The 17146-nt window shown below is 40.0% G+C and overlaps 1 protein-coding gene across 1 annotated transcript in view; it reads left to right on the top strand.

Moving 5' to 3' along the window:
• hpse2 (heparanase 2) overlaps positions 1-15594 on the top strand; it is a 64059-nt gene extending 48465 nt beyond the window's left edge. Inside the window, exons 8-12 of the mRNA XM_042010147.1 lie at positions 464-570; positions 717-831; positions 3942-4087; positions 6194-6340; positions 13879-15594. Of these exons, the coding sequence (XP_041866081.1) occupies positions 464-570; positions 717-831; positions 3942-4087; positions 6194-6340; positions 13879-14041 (678 nt within the window). The 3' untranslated portion in view covers positions 14042-15594. The remainder of the gene's footprint in view (positions 1-463; positions 571-716; positions 832-3941; positions 4088-6193; positions 6341-13878) is intronic.
• The last annotated feature ends 1552 nt before the right edge of the window (positions 15595-17146 follow it).

Below are 17146 nucleotides of genomic sequence, written 5' to 3'. Positions count from 1 at the left end.
AATTAAATTAATCTACACAGTTTCATGCATTTTTTTTGTGCTTCTGGATTGTGCACATCTGTGCATCCCCAGACTTCTGTGTAACTAGTAAATTAACTGCTTTTCTAGTCCTACAGAAAGTGCTTTCTATCATAAACAACACTTACCAAGCACACATTCATTTAGCTCTTTTTAATTCTGTTTAGCAGTCTCTGTGCTCTTTTATTGCACCTACAACATCACATTCCTGTTGCACAACCCACCCTCACAGCTGCAAAAGTGTTTTCTAATGACTCTTCATTTACTTGCAGAGTCATTAAATTCGCAAGTTTAGTAAAAAAAAAAAAAAAAAAAAACTTTCATTACAACAAAAAAATTCAAACCAATGCAGCTGGAAAGTGACACTTGCATTTTGTATGACTGCTATAATGAGTATATTTCTAGAGTAGAGACTTAACAACTGTATTTCCACCTCTGCCTGCAGGTTGTGAACACACATACTCCTGGTAAGAAGTTGTGGCTGGGTGGACTGGGGCCAGCTTGGGCAGGAGGTGTCAATAATCTCTCTGACACATATGCTTCCAGCTTTCTGTAAGTGCTGTTATCATATTGTTGTTTCTTTAGAAAACACTGATGTTTACTGAGGCAACTACAGCAGATTACATTATGCATTTCGTTTTGATTAATATCAGCAGCTCAATTCTAAATATTGGTCTCTGTGTTAATTTGTGCTCTAGGTGGATGAACACATTGGGTGTGGCAGCTGTGCATGGCATCGATGTTGTTTTGCGTCACTCATTCTTTGACTATGGATACACACACCTTGTGGACCAGCATTTTAACCCTTTACCTGTAAGTCTCTTTATTTCAGCTGAACATGAGTTAGAGTGGATATAAACTATCAGTCAAAAAAGAAGACTCTAACCTGACTGCTGTTGCTAGGATCTGAACTTTTCTGTAAGACCCAGTGGCTCGATGTCACCTCTCGCTCTTTCCCGTGGGAGCTATTAGCTGAGATGAAAGGCGTTTAGTGGTGATGAGAGGTTGGACGCGAGGGCGAAATGCCATGTAACCTTAGCCCTTTATCTGTAGCTCAAGACAGTGTCACTGCTCCCCTCTACCCCCCCATCATATTTGTGAGCTTCTCTGTGCAGGACAGTTGACTGGTGAGAGATTAGCAACCTGAGATTTTGATACACAGACAAGTTGGCAAAATGGCCTGCAACACTGTGTGGAACCGAACTACCCAATGCCAAGTTTCCCTGTGGTTTGGTCACACAGGGACAGAAATACACAGTATTAAAATTTATAATTGTTGTGCAAAATCTTCATGTGAGAGGGGAAAAGATTCCAACAACACTTGTGTAAGAGGTGTTGGTTTGAAGTTGGTTATGTTTTTTATTAAACACATATTAAATCATTTTATGAGGGGCATGTTATAGCCTTAGCACAAAACTCATTTAATGTAGCTGCTAAAAATAACATCTAAGTTTAAGCAAGAGAAAAAAAGGCTGCGATGAGCCAAGTACATCAAAAAGATTTATTTAATACTTTGTAATGAGTGTATGTTCAGCTGAAGCAGAGCAAAAGTGAGAGGCTTATTTTAATGACATGGTATATAAAACACTGCTTCCACAGTTATGGAGAAACATCAAGACATTTAAAAGATGCTTTATTGATTTTAGTTCCTAGATTGAATATTCATAGTCACAAAATACTGATTAACTACTGATGTTACAGGCACATGAATCCATTACTTTTTGCTAAATTGGACATAAATTTTTCATTGAAATCCTGATGAGTTTTCCGGTGGGAATGTGCTTATTTCTGCATAACTAGAAGATATTAACCAATCAAGATGGCTTCATTTATCCCCCCTCCTCTTCTCCATTATTTTCTTTGGGAATGTTGATCTCCTGCTAGGATCACAATGCTTTTAACATGGCTGGATGTCTGAGGGCTGCACAAGCCTACCTGCTGAGAGAATTCACTGCAGGGCCAAACTGTCTTCTGCATAGGAAATTTATGACTTGGCCTCTTCCCCTATAGGATGACTCCACCATTGGTAGAATCAACTCAAAGCCCCAAGCTCACTAAATGACTCAACCACTTCATCTTTTTCCACACATATCCTCTCCCCCCCTTATTGTACTTTAACCCTCTGTCCCACTCATACTCCTTTTTCCTGTTTTGTGTTGTTTTCACTCCACGTGTCAGCTTTCTGCCTCCAGAGGTGGGTGGTAAATACCTTATTTAAAGTGAAGACGATCTTGTCACAGATTTATTCATTGAGAAGCAGATATCTGCCATGGTTGGCAGTACGTTATATGATACCTAAAGGAAAAAAGTCTATTTTTTAAAGCATATAGATTCAGCAGTTGGTTGCATTTGTAATTTAGCTTGTCTTTAATGAAAGCCTTCTACCTACAGAGTCTGCAAATTGCAATCTTATCCTAAGTTAATTGTTATGTTCTAGTTTTGATAGCAGCTTTTATCATCTTAAAGATTGATTAAGATTTATTTTTTTAAGGATTTTAGTTCAAAAACTTTAAAGTGTTGTACATCCAACATGATTAAAAAAAATACTGTAACATGGAATTCAGGGGGATGGACATGTTTTCTTTCAATCACTCTAATTCTCATTTGTGTTGTCTACCTAAACACTGAGCACTTATTGTAATTTGCAATGCCATTGTCCCATATGATCTAAACCTCCAGGGAGCTGAGGGTTGATTGGTATCTGTTGTGTGTTTTTGTTGCTGGTTTACTGGTGCCCGCCTGTCTTTCTTTCCATTTGGTTTATATCGTATTTTGATTGGATCACAGAGTAATGGCTGTTCCTGCAGTTTATGTTTGTCTTTCTGTCTATCTAGGGAGGTAGAGTCTGGGGCAGACAGGAGAGACAGCAGGCAGTTAGACAAGAAAACAGGCAAACAGTCTGACTGCTGGAAATTTAGGACATCGTCCGATATTTCTCTAAAAAATTTCTGAATTACGGAATGCCTATTCCTGATCTGGTCTGTTATTTTTACCACAGGCATAGATTAAATTAATCAATATATTGAAGGATTTTGTTATTTTGTTTTGAAATGTAAACACAAAAAAGTATGAACTCACTCTAGCCATCTTTCACTAATAAAACTTATACCTCTCCTTTGTTTTATACACTATGTAATAATGACAGCTCTTAGCCTTGGTCGTATATTCATCTATCCATCCCTCTGGCCGTGGCCAACAATATACTGCTCTATACTATGCTCTGCTTCTTCGATGCCTCGGCAGCAAATTAAGTTAAAGCCTGCGTGGAAAAAAGAAGCCCTTAAATGTTGCCATATGCAGGATTGCATGGGAACTTCCTGAGGAACACATGTTGTTCTGGGTCTCTTGGAGAGGTGTTGAGTCTGTGTAGTCTGTAGAGTGAGACTCAGCATGGTGGACCACTCAATAATAATAACAGAAAACAGCAATTTATGATATAGCACAATATTTTGTAAAGCTGTCATATTTAGGACTTGTCATGTCTGAAAATGTTAGGGGTTGTTTGGGACACGGGGCATGTCACATGGGACAGTAAACTTTTACTAAATGTTTAATGTCAAGAGTACACACATACTTGGACTTGACATTTATGTAGGACTAGCTACCCTTTAGTTGTTTTCACTTTGTAAAACCTAATTTTATTCTATAATTGTGAGGATGGATTTACAAAATAGAGATTGCTGCAATATTTTCCTCTTGGGTAATTTTCATAATATGGGCTCCCTTTATTTATAAGTTTTTTTTCCCCATATTATTTAAAGTGTCGCAGTCTTTAAACTCTTTGCAGTCAGTGTGCACATGCTTGTTTTTCTATTATATCTTTAAAACACAATTATTAATCCTCTTTTAAGGATCGTGATGTGAAAATGACTAATGTTCGTAGAAAAGTAATGTTAAATGTTTATCTGTATGGGCCTACACAGGATTACTGGTTCTCTCTGGTCTTCAAGCGTCTGGTTGGTCCAAGAGTTTTAGCTGTGCGGGTGGCTGGACTGCAGAGGAAACCACAGCCAGGGCGAGTGATACGGGACAAGCTGCGGATCTACGCCCACTGCACCAGCTACTACAAGTATGTACAACCATTTATGTATAATGTGTAACAGTGTAATCTTTTTTTTCTTCATCTTCTTTCTCTTTAATGTAAGGTTATAGCCTTTCAGGGCAGTGTAACGACGCTTAGGGAGTACTCTTGAAGATTTAGATACAAAACAGACTACTTCAGTTTAAACAATTCACCGTATCATCCTGCAAACACCTGAGGCTCATTGTCTGGTGGGGAGGAACAGAATCCCCAGTCGGCCCATTTGGCTACTCATAAATAAGCAGTCTGTGGACACCCGCTCATTCACAGCTGAGAGTCTATAAAACTTAACGGGTATCACTTATCAGGTGTGTGGGTTCCGTCTCCCTGTCGTCAAAGAGCCGCTGAAAGGTGTGCTAGGCCTTTATCCCATCTCGGATTGGCTGAAGGGGGATATTTGAGGGGGAAGGGGAGGGACAATAAGACAGTCTGTGCCGGGAGAAGATAAAGAGTGCCACCATGGCCTGTTCAAGGTTATCATTTAACCCAGGCTAGTGGCTGTCAGCACCAGGCTAGACTTACGGCTTTACTCTAGACAGGGCTCGTTTACATGTGGTGCATCTCTTGGAAAAATAGCAGCGAGCTGGACAGATAGATGTAGATAGATAGCCAAGAGTTGGAGTACTAACAACACACATGCAGATATTTGACATAGTTTTCAACAAGTGCAGTAAATCAGTCACCTGGTGAATTTGGAAGAGTTGGCATGCAGTGCGGCTAGACTCCTCTCCACATACCAGTCAATTCTGGATTCACGATCAGTCTAAAACATTCCCGCTTAGATTCAAAGCCACTTCAGTTGCCATCATTTCTGCTACTTCGTGGTTTTTGCACAGTCAGTCCATGAGTAGATAAACCATTTGTAGTCTTAGTGGTTTGACTGGACTGTAAATGTGTCCAGGCAGTCAGCAGTAAAAAAAGACTTTTTATCTTACGTATCTTATTAGACTTTTGCTGCCCTTTTTACCCATTTTAGTGGTTTGCATGGCTTTTTTTTTCTTTCCAGCGATGCCCAAACATCTAACAATATCAAAACATATCAATGTTTCTGGTTTGTGTCTCTTAAAACCTCGGCAATTGAAAGGCCTGAGAGTTTATTATCTCTTCCTCCATCTAACCATTGGATCTATCATTCTGAGCCTCGGTACTCATTACTCTAAAACATGGCTCTGAGAGTTTAACCCAGACTTTGTTCCCAACAAGACACTACTTTATTTCTTCTGGTAAATGTTTCTCAATACTTAAAGTCTTAATTAATTAAGGTTAATGTAAAACATGGCTAACCCTATGCCTAAAAGAATAGAAACAGAAAACCAAGTCCTCTGTTAGGATATGAGATTTCTGAGGTAGTAACTAGGGAGATGTCTACCAGGCTATTTAGCCCTGACCCTGAACGCCATGACTGACATGTGGTATTCACTACAGCTGTGTTGTCTTTGTCCTCATTTCTGGGCCCTTATTAGATTTTATCATGTTTGTCTTATCTGTCTCGCTCTGTTATTTACCTTTAGCTAGTATTCCTATTAAGTTTTGTCCCTGGTGCTTTACTCTTAGGAGAGTGACTCAAACACTGTTGTCTGTGTAACTCAAGAAGTGTTGTCCTTTGTGTTCACACCCTTCATCTGACCCTGGATCAGTCAGTGGCGGGTTTTAATATTGAGTACTGTAAAAAAAATGCAGACTTTTGTTTGTACTGGAATGATAGAGTTTTCAAATATAAAATGTGGTTGGTACTAAATATAGATAAATAGCTCATAGAGCCTGACGAAGGGAAAACTGCAGCTGAGTGGATTTCCCTATATGACCATTCTTTATCCTTTTCAATTTTCTGGGAGCCTTTTGATCCAGATTAGATCAAGGAGTTGTGTTTTTTTTTTCTTTTTTATTCCTATATGTGATAAAACTATCAAAGACTTTCTTCTCTTTGTTGTTATCTTTATAGAGAACTGTATTCAACATGGCTTTGTAATATATAATGAATCAAAGTAACAGATGTGGAGAAGATCCTTTTTTATTTTTAGTTTTGTCTTGTTAGTTATCTTAGTGTAAAAGAAAATGATGTTGTGCTGTTTATCATTGTTTTTTTCATATCAGTCACAACTATATGAGGGGGTCCATAACAATCTACATCATCAACCTGCATCGGTCAAGAAAGAAAATCAAGTTGGCGGGAACGTTACGGAACAAGACTGTCCATCAGTACTTGCTGCAACCCTACGGCACAGATGGACTACGAGCCAAGTTCGTATATCTTTTGTTGGTGTTTTGTTGTCTTTTTTTTTTTTCACGCATACATATGCAGTAACATTAAACTATTATTTTCTGTCTGGACCACATTGCTTTTATGCTGATCCAATAATATAAACATATTCCTAAGAAGCATTTATTATCAATGCTGCACAAGTCATCCATTCACTTTATTTCATATGGAAAGTATGCGAAACAAAAAGCACTAAAGACCATGTTTTTTGACTCTTACAATGAAAACCTTGTTCAAAGCTTTGAACATTCTTGGTAAATGTTTAAAATACACAGAAATGAAGAGGAGGGAAATTAGAATTTCATGAGCAATTTTATGAGTTCAATGTTTATAGGGTGTGAAACTCAGACGCTTTGGAATAGCGCATCAAATGAAATGAATTCAGTTGTCAGAAGTCAGGGCTGCGGCTGATAATTAATGCTGAGTCAGCATGTTGTTAGAATGCCACACAAAGCATGTAAATACACGCTTTCAGCCTTCTCGTTGCCTTTACCAAGCGAGAAAAAGAAACTCAACTCAAAGTCAAGTCATAAAAACAATGCCACTAAAGACATTTCAAAAACAGGCGTAAATGTAATTTTTTTTTTTTTTTTTTTTTTTTTGGTTGGTTTTTCGTGGTTTATTTCAGTAATGTTTCCTCACAGCTGGCTATTTATTCAGACAGTTATTATATATTGTGCTGCTTCACTGAAACTTGCCAGCCTGGTGTTTGCAGCACACAGCCCATCACGAAGTGCCAGCATGTTCATGTGACATGGTGTGAGTTTGTTTTTTTTACCCTTTAGTAGATGCTTTATTAGTAGATCAGTGCTCTTCTGAATGTTATTTAACCAGCTATGATTTATTACACTTTATGTACTAAAGTCAAACCATTCCCATTTCCTTAAAATGTCCCCTAAAATAAAAACTTTATGGTTTCAGTCTTGTACGCTTTCTTTAAGCCTCTGGCCTATTACTCTGACTTTGACTTAAGCCTCAAATCCTGGAATAACAACGTAATAACTCAGGACTGTGTTTGTGTGTGTGTGTATCTGTCTTTGAGTTATATGATACCAATACATGGCTTTAATGGTGGCTCAGGCATGATCCTTCAATAAGTGCATAATGATGGAGGATGTTTGAGGTGTTGGAACAGGATTGCAGGCAATTAATAGGCGAGCTAGCTAATGATGTGCCCTTTTTTTTCTTTTTTTTTTATCCTTTAGTGCTTTCTTTTACCAGCCTTTACCAAGGGCAGTGCATGAGTTTAACGATCAATTCTCCGACACCAGATGTCTATAAAATTCATGGGAGTGGTACTTTTTAAAATGTTCAGGCTAATTTATGCTGACGGGCTGCTTTGAACAGTTCAGACTGACTCGGAACTTCTCATTATTGACCATAATTTTATTTGATATTTTATTGATTTTGCCTCTTGTAAAAACCTCCAGACCACTGTTCTTCATTCCCAAAACATCATAAATTTAAGTGTCAGAAAACCAAGCAAGGCTAAAAAAAAAAAAAAGACCAATAAACAGAACAACAAACAAAAAAAAAAAACAACTCTCCATTCATAGCAGCACTATTTTGGGGGAGTTTTTGGATGGTTGATTATTAAAAGTGGCATTTTGTGCAGTAAAGGGAAACTCTTTTCAAAAGTTATGTTACACATTGCAGTTACTGATGACTGATATAGTTAAAGTTAATTTTCTTTAGATAATCAGGGCAATTAAATTAGTAAAAGTCATACTAAAGCTTTTTTTTCCCCTTACTATCCGTTTGTAATCTTTTGGTTCTACTTTGTATATTTTGTTTTGTTTGTTTGAAACTCCTACTACTTTAAAGTCATCATGCCAAGAGTTAAAAACAAGAAAAGTTAATTATTATACTGTTAATAGCCTCTAGAAAGACATGACAAGTAATTGTTTTTTTTCCACAAAGAAAAATTACATTTTAACATAACAAATAAACTTAGCAGTTGCCGCATTTTTATTAGTTTTAAGTTTTTTTAAGTAAGTACCCCTACTATTTCTGTTGCTTTTATTTTCTCTAAAAAGGTTTTTTTTTAAAGGACAGCTTGAATGCCAACTTGCTGCAAGTTTTACATTGTGGGATGTTTAATAGAAATTATTAGAGCAGCCTGCTTTTTAGATGAAGTTCGGTTTTTATTCATGACAAACTTAAATTTTTATGTCAAACATACGGCTTTCAGTTTTGAGCCTTCGTTGCGCTTATTACAAGCTGCAGGAGAAGAAGCTAAAATCAAATATTGTCTTTAAATTTTTTAAATATTTCTTTAATAGAGTTGACCCCAAACTGTTTAGGTTACGTTTCATTCCTGGCAGGTCTCACTTTAAAGGTCAGTTTGCACAGCTATGCCGCTATTTGATTACAAAACTGTAACAACAGCACCCCCAAGTGTACAACTGATATATAATGATAGAAGCTGGTTGAAACAATACAGACAGACAGACAGACAGACAGACAGACAGACAGACAACTTTATTTATCCCCGAAGGGAAATTGCTTTGTTACAGTAGTCCAGTGTCATACGTGGCATAAACTATGAATAAAAAATAGAAGTAAAATATACAATATAAGTAAAGTGGAATAGAAGTAGAAATAAAATAAAGATAGAAATCCAGAGTGGAATAAAATTAGAAATAAATAAAATATGAATACAGAGTGGATTGGCAGATAAAGTGCAGTGGCAGTAATAATGAAACTAGCTATCAGATATTAATATGTCAATATGACTATGTAAATAAAGGATGTGCAAAGATGATACAGAATGTTGGATGTGCAAAGGATACAAATATTGTATAATTATATGATATATAATATCAAGCGACAGTTATAGGTTGCAGTAAGTTCAGTGGTTGGCTTAGTCCAGTTGTGTGATCATGGCTTTGGCAGAGGTGGATGAGTTATGGAGTCTTATTGCAGCAGGAAGGAACGATCTCCTGTACCGTTCCTTAGAGCAGCGGGGTTGGATCAGTCTGCTGCTAAAACTGCTCTTTAACTTGTCCAGTGTGCTATGGAGGGGGTGGGAGGGGTTGTCCCTGATTGCCAGCAGTTTTGCCAGCATTCTCTCCTCCACCACCTCCTCCAGGGTGACAAGTTTAGAGCTGACAGCAGACTCTGCCTTTCTGATCAGTTTCTTCAGTCTGTTGGCGTCCTTTGCCTTGATGCCCGCACCCCAGGACACTACAGCAAAGAAGATGGCGCTCTCCACAACAGACTGATAAAACATCTGCAGCATCTTATTGCAGACGTGGAAGGACCTGAGCCTCCTTAAGAAGTAAAGCCGGCTCTGCCCCTTCTTGTAGATGGCGTCAGTGTTGGTGGACCAGTCCAGCTTATTGTTAGATTAGATTAGATTAGATTAGACTTTATTATCTCACAGTGGAGAAATTCACTTGTTACAGCAGCTCTTGTTATAGAATAAAGTACAGAGAGGCAAAATAAGGTGAACATGCATCACAGCAAGAAAGTGCAATAGAAATTATTTACAAGTCTAAGAAAAGCAAAAATATGTACCGTTATAATATAAAGATATATATATATATATATACATACATATATATACATACATACACACATACATACATACACACATACATTATATATATATATATATATACATACACATATACATATATATATATATATATATATATATATATACATACACACACACACACTACATCCATACATAAAATAAAATAAAATAAAATATAACAACAACCTCACAGACTATATACATATTTACATGGTGATGGTGGGATATGAAGAATATGATGACATTGATAATGGGGGGTATTGCACAGTAAAATATAAATAAATATTACACAGTAATATGACTATACAGACAAGTTGTACAGTCTGACAGCAGTGGGGATGAAGGACCTGCGGTAGCGCTCCCTCCTACACTGAGGGTGTCTCAGTCTGCTGCTGAAGGAGCTGCTCAGCCCCCTCACAGTCTGGTGCAGTGGGTGAGAGGTGTTGTCCATGATGGATGTGAGCTTGGCCAACATCCTCCTCTCACCCACGTCCTCCACAGAGTCCAGCGGGCAGCCCAGGACAGAGCTGGCCCTCCTGACCAGCTTGTTCAGTCTCTTCCTGTCCCGGTCGGTGCTGCTCGCTCCCCAGCAGACAACGGCGTAGAGGACAGCAGAGGCTACCACAGAGTCATAAAATGTCCTTAGCAGAGGCCTGCATACTCCAAAGGACCTCAGTCTCCTCAGGAGGTGGAGGCGACTCTGGCCCTTCTTGTACAGGGCGTCTGTGTGGTGTGACCAGTCCAGTTTATTGTTGAGGTGAACACCCAGGTACTTGAAACTGTCCACCCGGTCAATCTCCTTCCCCTGGATGTTCACCGGTGTGTGGGGTAGTGTCCTTCTCCGGAAGTCAATCACCATCTCCATGGTCTTACTGGTGTTTAAGCACAGGTGGTTGCGCTCACACCAGTCCACAAAGTCCCTGATGACTGACCGGTACTCCAGCTCGTTCCCCTCAGACACACAGCCCACAATGGCTGAGTCGTCAGAGAACTTCTGGAGATGACAGCTGCTGGTGTTGTAGGTGAAGTCCGAGGTGTAGAGGGTGAAGAGGAACGGTGAGAGCACTGTTCCCTGAGGGGCCCCCGTGCTGCAGACTACCACCTCAGACACACAGTTCTGCAGACGCACGTACTGTGGCCGGTTGGTGAGGTAGTCGATGGTCCACGCGGCTAGCTTTCCATCCACACCAGCTCCTTCCAGCTTCCCCCGCAGCAGCACCGGCTGGATGGTGTTAAACGCACTGGAGAAGTCAAAAAACATGACTCTCACGACGCTCCCAGCGGTCTCCAGGTGAGCCAGCGCCCTGTGCAGTAGGTAGATGACAGCATCATCCACCCCGATGTTTGGCCTGTAGGCAAACTGCAGCGGGTCCATCGCGGTGCACACCACGGAGCGGAGGTGACCGAGGATGAGCCTCTCCATGGTCTTCATCAGGTGGGAGGTCAAGGCGACGGGTCTGTAATGGTTCGGTTCCTTCGCGTGTGATATCTTAGGAACCGGAACCACACAGGAGGTCTTCCACAGGACAGGGACCTTCTCCAGGGTGAGGCTCAGGTTAAAGATGTACCTGAGCACCTCACAGAGCTGGTCTGCACAGGTCCTGAGCAGCCTGGGGCTGATGCCGTCGGGTCCTGCAGCTTTCCTGTTCTTCAGCCGCCTCAGTTCTCTCCTCACCTGGGCCGATGTAAAGGAGAGGGGGGAGGTGGAGGGCAGTGGGGGGCTGGTGGTCGAGTCCATTGGTGTGGAGTGGAGATGGGGGGTAGGTGAAAGTGGAGGTGAAGATGAAGGTGGTCGGGGGAAGGTGATGGTAGACGCTGGACTGGGGATGTGTGAAGAGGGGGGAGGGGGGGCAGGGAGAGTGGGGTTTGAATCAAATCTGTTAAAAAACAGATTTAAATCATTGGCCCAGCGCTGGTCTCCATCAGCTGTCCCTCTGGCACCACTCTGTCCAAATCCAGAGATCTCCTTCAGCCCTCTCCACACGTCCCGTGTGTTCTTCTGCTCCAGCTGCTCCTCCAGCTTCTTCCTGTAGCTGTCCTTGGCCCGCCTGATCTTGTACTGGAGTTCATGCTGAACTCTCCTCTGCTCCTCTCTGTCCCCTGAAATGAAAGCCCTCTTTTTCTGGTTCAGCAGGACTTTAAGCTCAGGGTTGTTAAGTGTGACGCCTAAATATTTGTATGAGTCCACTGAGTCCACATCCGTCCCATTGATGCAGACAGGAGAGGGCAGAGGCTTGTTCCTCCTAAAGTCCACCACCATCTCTCTCGTCTTCGCCACGTTCAGCAGTAGGTGGTTCTCCCCACACCACCTCACAAAGCGGTCCACCAGGTCCCTGTACTCTGCCTCCCTCCCCCCCTCCACACATCCCACAATGGCCGTGTCATCAGAGAATTTCTGCAGATGACACGACTCAGTGCAGTATTTAAAGTCTGATGTGTATGTGGTGAAGAGGAAGGGAGACAGCACAGTTCCCTGGGGGGCCCCAATGTTACTGATCAGACGATCAGACACACAGTTCTGTAATCTCACAAACTGCGGTCTGCCCGTCAGATAGTCGTCTACCCAGGCGACGAGGGGAGCACTCACCCACATGTCCAGCAGTTTGGCCTTCAGCAGTCCAGGCTGGATGGTGTTAAAGGCGCTGGAGAAGTCGAAGAACATGATGCGGACTGATGTGTCAGGTCTATCCAGGGAGGAGTAGGCCCTCTGCAGCAAGTAGATGAAATACAGCTGAATTTTAACCAACTTGTCATTTCTATACGCTGTAAACCCAACAGTTTCATGTTAGAAAGCAGGTGAAGAAGAGTTATCTTTGAATATCAGCCATCAGTTCTGAAGCATACAGGCGCTATCTCACTCTGATCTAATTTAGTCTGGGTCAGAAATTAAAGCTCATCCATTAACCACATCATTGGAACTTATCTCACTCAAAACGTTTAAAAATGATGTGCTGTTAAACAAAGAACAAACATGATTCTGCCCCATCTTTAGGATACAAAGATTTCAGTTCAACTGGCTTTTTTTTTCTTTATTGATTTATTTGTTTATTTTTTATTGAATTCCATAAATTTTAATCATCCATTTTAGCAGGAAGGTTTGAGAGCAGCTGCAGCATTGATTCTGACCTTATTTACTGGCTGATGCGTTTTGTAAATGAAAGATCAAAAGACAATTTTATTAAGTCTGAACTGGCATTTCCTTTTGTCAGCTGGAACGGGTCAGTTCATCTCAAAAGTAGAACCAGATTTCTTTGTATAGTTAAAGTGTCAAATTGAAGATGCGGTAACTTTGACCTGATCGCTACAGCAAAATAAGAGCCGACATTAATACTATGAAGAACATGGCAGTGGCTAGATATTTGTAGAAGTAGGCTATATTCTTCCTGAAGCCAGGTACCTATCTGGCCATTAAGTCTGTGCCAGTAAATAACAAGGGAACTATTCCATCTACCTGGGCGATGGAATGAGTAATGCAGCTCCTGATTGTTCATCGGTCGTCTCAGATGCATGTTAGCATTGGAGAGGCTAATGACTAGCATGTCTGGGTTGGTGAACCACAGGACTGGACACTGCCGCAGAGAAGCATTAGTACAAAGAGGCTGGGAACCCATCATAACCTCCTCTCCTGCTTTATCAGATTATTATCTGACAAATGTTAATAGGATTAGTTACTGTGTATAAGGATGTTCCCACCGCCAGATGCTCAGTAGTATTCATTTTGGCCTCTCCCTCCCCTGAGTTTAGTTTTCTCCCATCTGGCTGTAGATGCAGGAAGATAGTCACAAAAATGCTTTTATTTAAACTGCCATCAGCTTTTAGAAAAAGAAAAAAAAGCAAACCTGATTTTTATCTTTATTTTGTGAATTCTTTCTGTTTCTTTTTGTTTATCTAATGGTTCTGTGGTTACAGTCAACAGTCTGTTTCTCAGCCAAAGTAAAAACACCCCATATCTTCATGTTTCTTGTCTCCTCTTTGCAGACACGTGCAGCTGAATGGGGAAAGGCTCCTCATGCAGGACACAGAGACATTCCCTGAGTTGAAGCCCAAGACACTGAGGGCTGGAAGGACAATAGCTATGCCTCCCATGACCATAGGCTTTTATGTAATCAAAAACATTAATGCATATGCCTGTCGAAGATAACAGAAACCCTTCACCCCCAAAATGCAGAACCACCAGCCCCCCACCAGCTTAACTCCAATTTCTAAAACCAAAACACTACTCAGAGGATTTTGCCATCTTATTTTAGGACACTTGAGCAGCGTGGACACTTGAATACACCACAATGCCCTGGTTAAATAGCATCCTCTTTACCACTGTGACAGATTCTGTGGTAATGTTGAAGCCACTCTTTCCCCCCGTTCCCTTCTCTGTTTCTACAAAGACTTGCTCTGAACTTATTTAAAGGGCTGCACTGAACACTTTTTCTTTCTTTTCACTAGCAGTTTCAAAATGCTGCAAGAATCATATGGACTGTTAGTGTTTTGTGAATTTGATGACATTTGTATTTTCTTGTCAAGGTAATAGAGTGAAAATCTACATTGTTTGAAGCTGTATTTTATTCTCTTTGACCGTCAAACGTTTGGCCTCCTCAGTAAAAATTTTTTACTGACCTACAAGGGAAAAAAAACCTATTCTGCCCTTTGAAGGAAAATGCTGTATGTGTATGTTTATGTATGCATGTGCTCTATTGATGAAGCTACTGATGTGCCTGTTCAATCTTTTGGATGTGCCACTGAAAGCATGATTTTTCTCCCTTACCTTATCAACAGGCTGAAACTGAAAATCTTTTTCCTTTTTTGTACCGTTGTCCTTCTGAGTTGCACATTTCCATTTAACTGTGGAGCATTACAGCCAGGATGTTATTTTTCAGTAATGGATCGCTAAAGAACAATGTGAACCCATCCATCACAAGCTTCCAGCAATCTGGGTTTTGTTATACAGTACTTTTAAAAACATCTAAAGTCACGGTTTTTCTGGTGCATTTGAACGTATCTTATTCCTCCTTCGTGTGATCATACATTTATTAATCCTTAAATGCTGCTAGGTTTTTTTTTTTTTACAGAATATACATTATATATTTCACATTTTGTACAGATTTACTGTCATTACATAATGTGTTGTACATAAAAAGTGAAAGAGATTTAAGCTTGTAACATTACATTCAGTATACGCTTAATTTATATGATAAAATACATTGTACTTTATATTTCTATTACAGAAGGCCCATGTTAGTGGTACTTATGTCCCAACTTTAAAAGAAAATAAAAAATAGTAAAGAATGTAACTGAACGATGGGACAACTGTGCTAATATATAGATGGTCATATAATTTCTTTTTTCAAGAAAAAAACATTACCCTGTAGTTCTTGTTTTATAATATTTTGACAATCCTATTTAAAGAAGGTCCTGTTATTGTTCAACTAAAACTACACACTACCTGGAAAGATTTAATCACATTCCTCATCTTCTGCTCTGAACTAAACCATAACAGTTCAAAACGTACACAGTGGACAATGAGCGAGAGCAGGTTTGGTGTCTGAACATATTAAATATAAATATTATTTGCCTCTGAATGTGTTTATACTTAATGTAGAGATGTTCATATTTGTTTTGGAGAACATTATTTTAATATGTAAATTGTGCCTATATTATTTTTTGTTTAAAAAAAAAAAGTTTACAACGGAAATAAACACAAATAACAAACAAGTGGTGTGTGTCTTGTATATTGTTTTTAATCCCTCATGCCAAAGACTGCTGCAAATAAATGTAGACAGACCAGACGGTTAAACTAACCTGTGAACTTATTATGCTGCATACAAGAGGGGATTTGCTAGTAAGTCCCATCATGTGAACTTGCGTTAAGCATTGAAAGCAGAAGCATATGAAGCCAGAAGAAGAAAAAGAAACAGAGATTAGAAGATATGATTTATGCTTGCACAGGAGCACAAAGAGAAGCAGATATACCCTTGTACAGAGACCATAAATAAAAACTGTCAAACTCTTGAAGCATCGTTTCACAAAGGTTCTGCAGCATTTAAAAGTACTGTTTTTGTGTGTGCTCTCACTCATGCACACATACACAAACTGCTACATTCTGCGGCCCCAGATGTGGAAGCAGCTGGAGAAAGCCTTTGTAGTGGTGTCTTGTCACTGCATGAAGCAGCTGCTGTTGGGAAACGTGGACTCAGGATGGGCTTAAAGTCCAGACCTTCAGCTTTGGCCCCGACGGCCTAAATATGAGCCACACTTGGCTCCGTGTCAGCTATTACACACAGACAGACCGGGATCGGCTCGATAGGAGATGAAGGATGTTGGTTAGATCTTGTGTTTTTCCGACACAAGCGTGGCACACAAAAACCACACTGCATTGATTTCTGAATTGATGTTTCTTGGCAGTTGTTAACACCAGAGAGGCTGTGATCTAAAACATGTACCTTTAATTACATTTACTTTTAAGTTCCATTCATCTGAAATGGGCTCCTGCTTTTATGTGAGAGGCAGAACTGTTTGGTCTTAGAAATGAACATCAGGAACGACCTTATTTCACATGTGTTTCATTTTAAACAGGCCAACACTGTTGACATGTAAGAGTCAAAGCAGGCTTGTTAACACCTGGCTCTTTTCATGTATAACGTTACTCATTATACTGCTGGCTGTAGATAAATGCACATCTAGAGTACATTTAGATAAATATGCAAACATGCTTCTTTTTTTTTAAGCCACAGTGACAGAAAACAGACATGACAAGGCAGAGAAAGATAAGCAGACCGAAAAATTTGCAGCTTTACCATAAAAAATACTTGAAATCAGCTGTGGGTGCATTTAATATGTATTTAAATCTGCTGTATCACCTTTATCTACCAATGTAAACAACGAGGCTTTAGCAATACTCCAAATAGCAAAGCATGATCTTATCAAACAAGTTCATGAAATGGTTTTACTTGGCAAACTTTGGTTCATATAAACCTGTATCTTGTAATAACAACTCCTGAGCATCACTTCCTCTGACAAAATCTAATTATGTTGTGACTTAGAAGAACTGCACCATGTCTAGGCCATTTCTGCGTGACAGTGTCTCCTTAGTGGAGGTAACTGTTACACAGGCCTGCCAAACATTGTTTATACTCAATGATCCATTTTGAGACATGCAAGGCTCCTTTGCCCTGTTGGCAAACACTGAGGATTTCATGATGTTTACTCTATATATACAGGAGTCAACTTAAATAAGACTTCCATGACTGCTGGA

The sequence above is a fragment of the Melanotaenia boesemani genome, chromosome 16 (genome assembly GCF_017639745.1).
Source record: "Melanotaenia boesemani isolate fMelBoe1 chromosome 16, fMelBoe1.pri, whole genome shotgun sequence".
Taxonomy (NCBI): domain Eukaryota; kingdom Metazoa; phylum Chordata; class Actinopteri; order Atheriniformes; family Melanotaeniidae; genus Melanotaenia; species Melanotaenia boesemani.
Note: the sequence above shows the minus strand (reverse complement) of the source record. Positions and strands in the feature narration are given on the sequence as shown.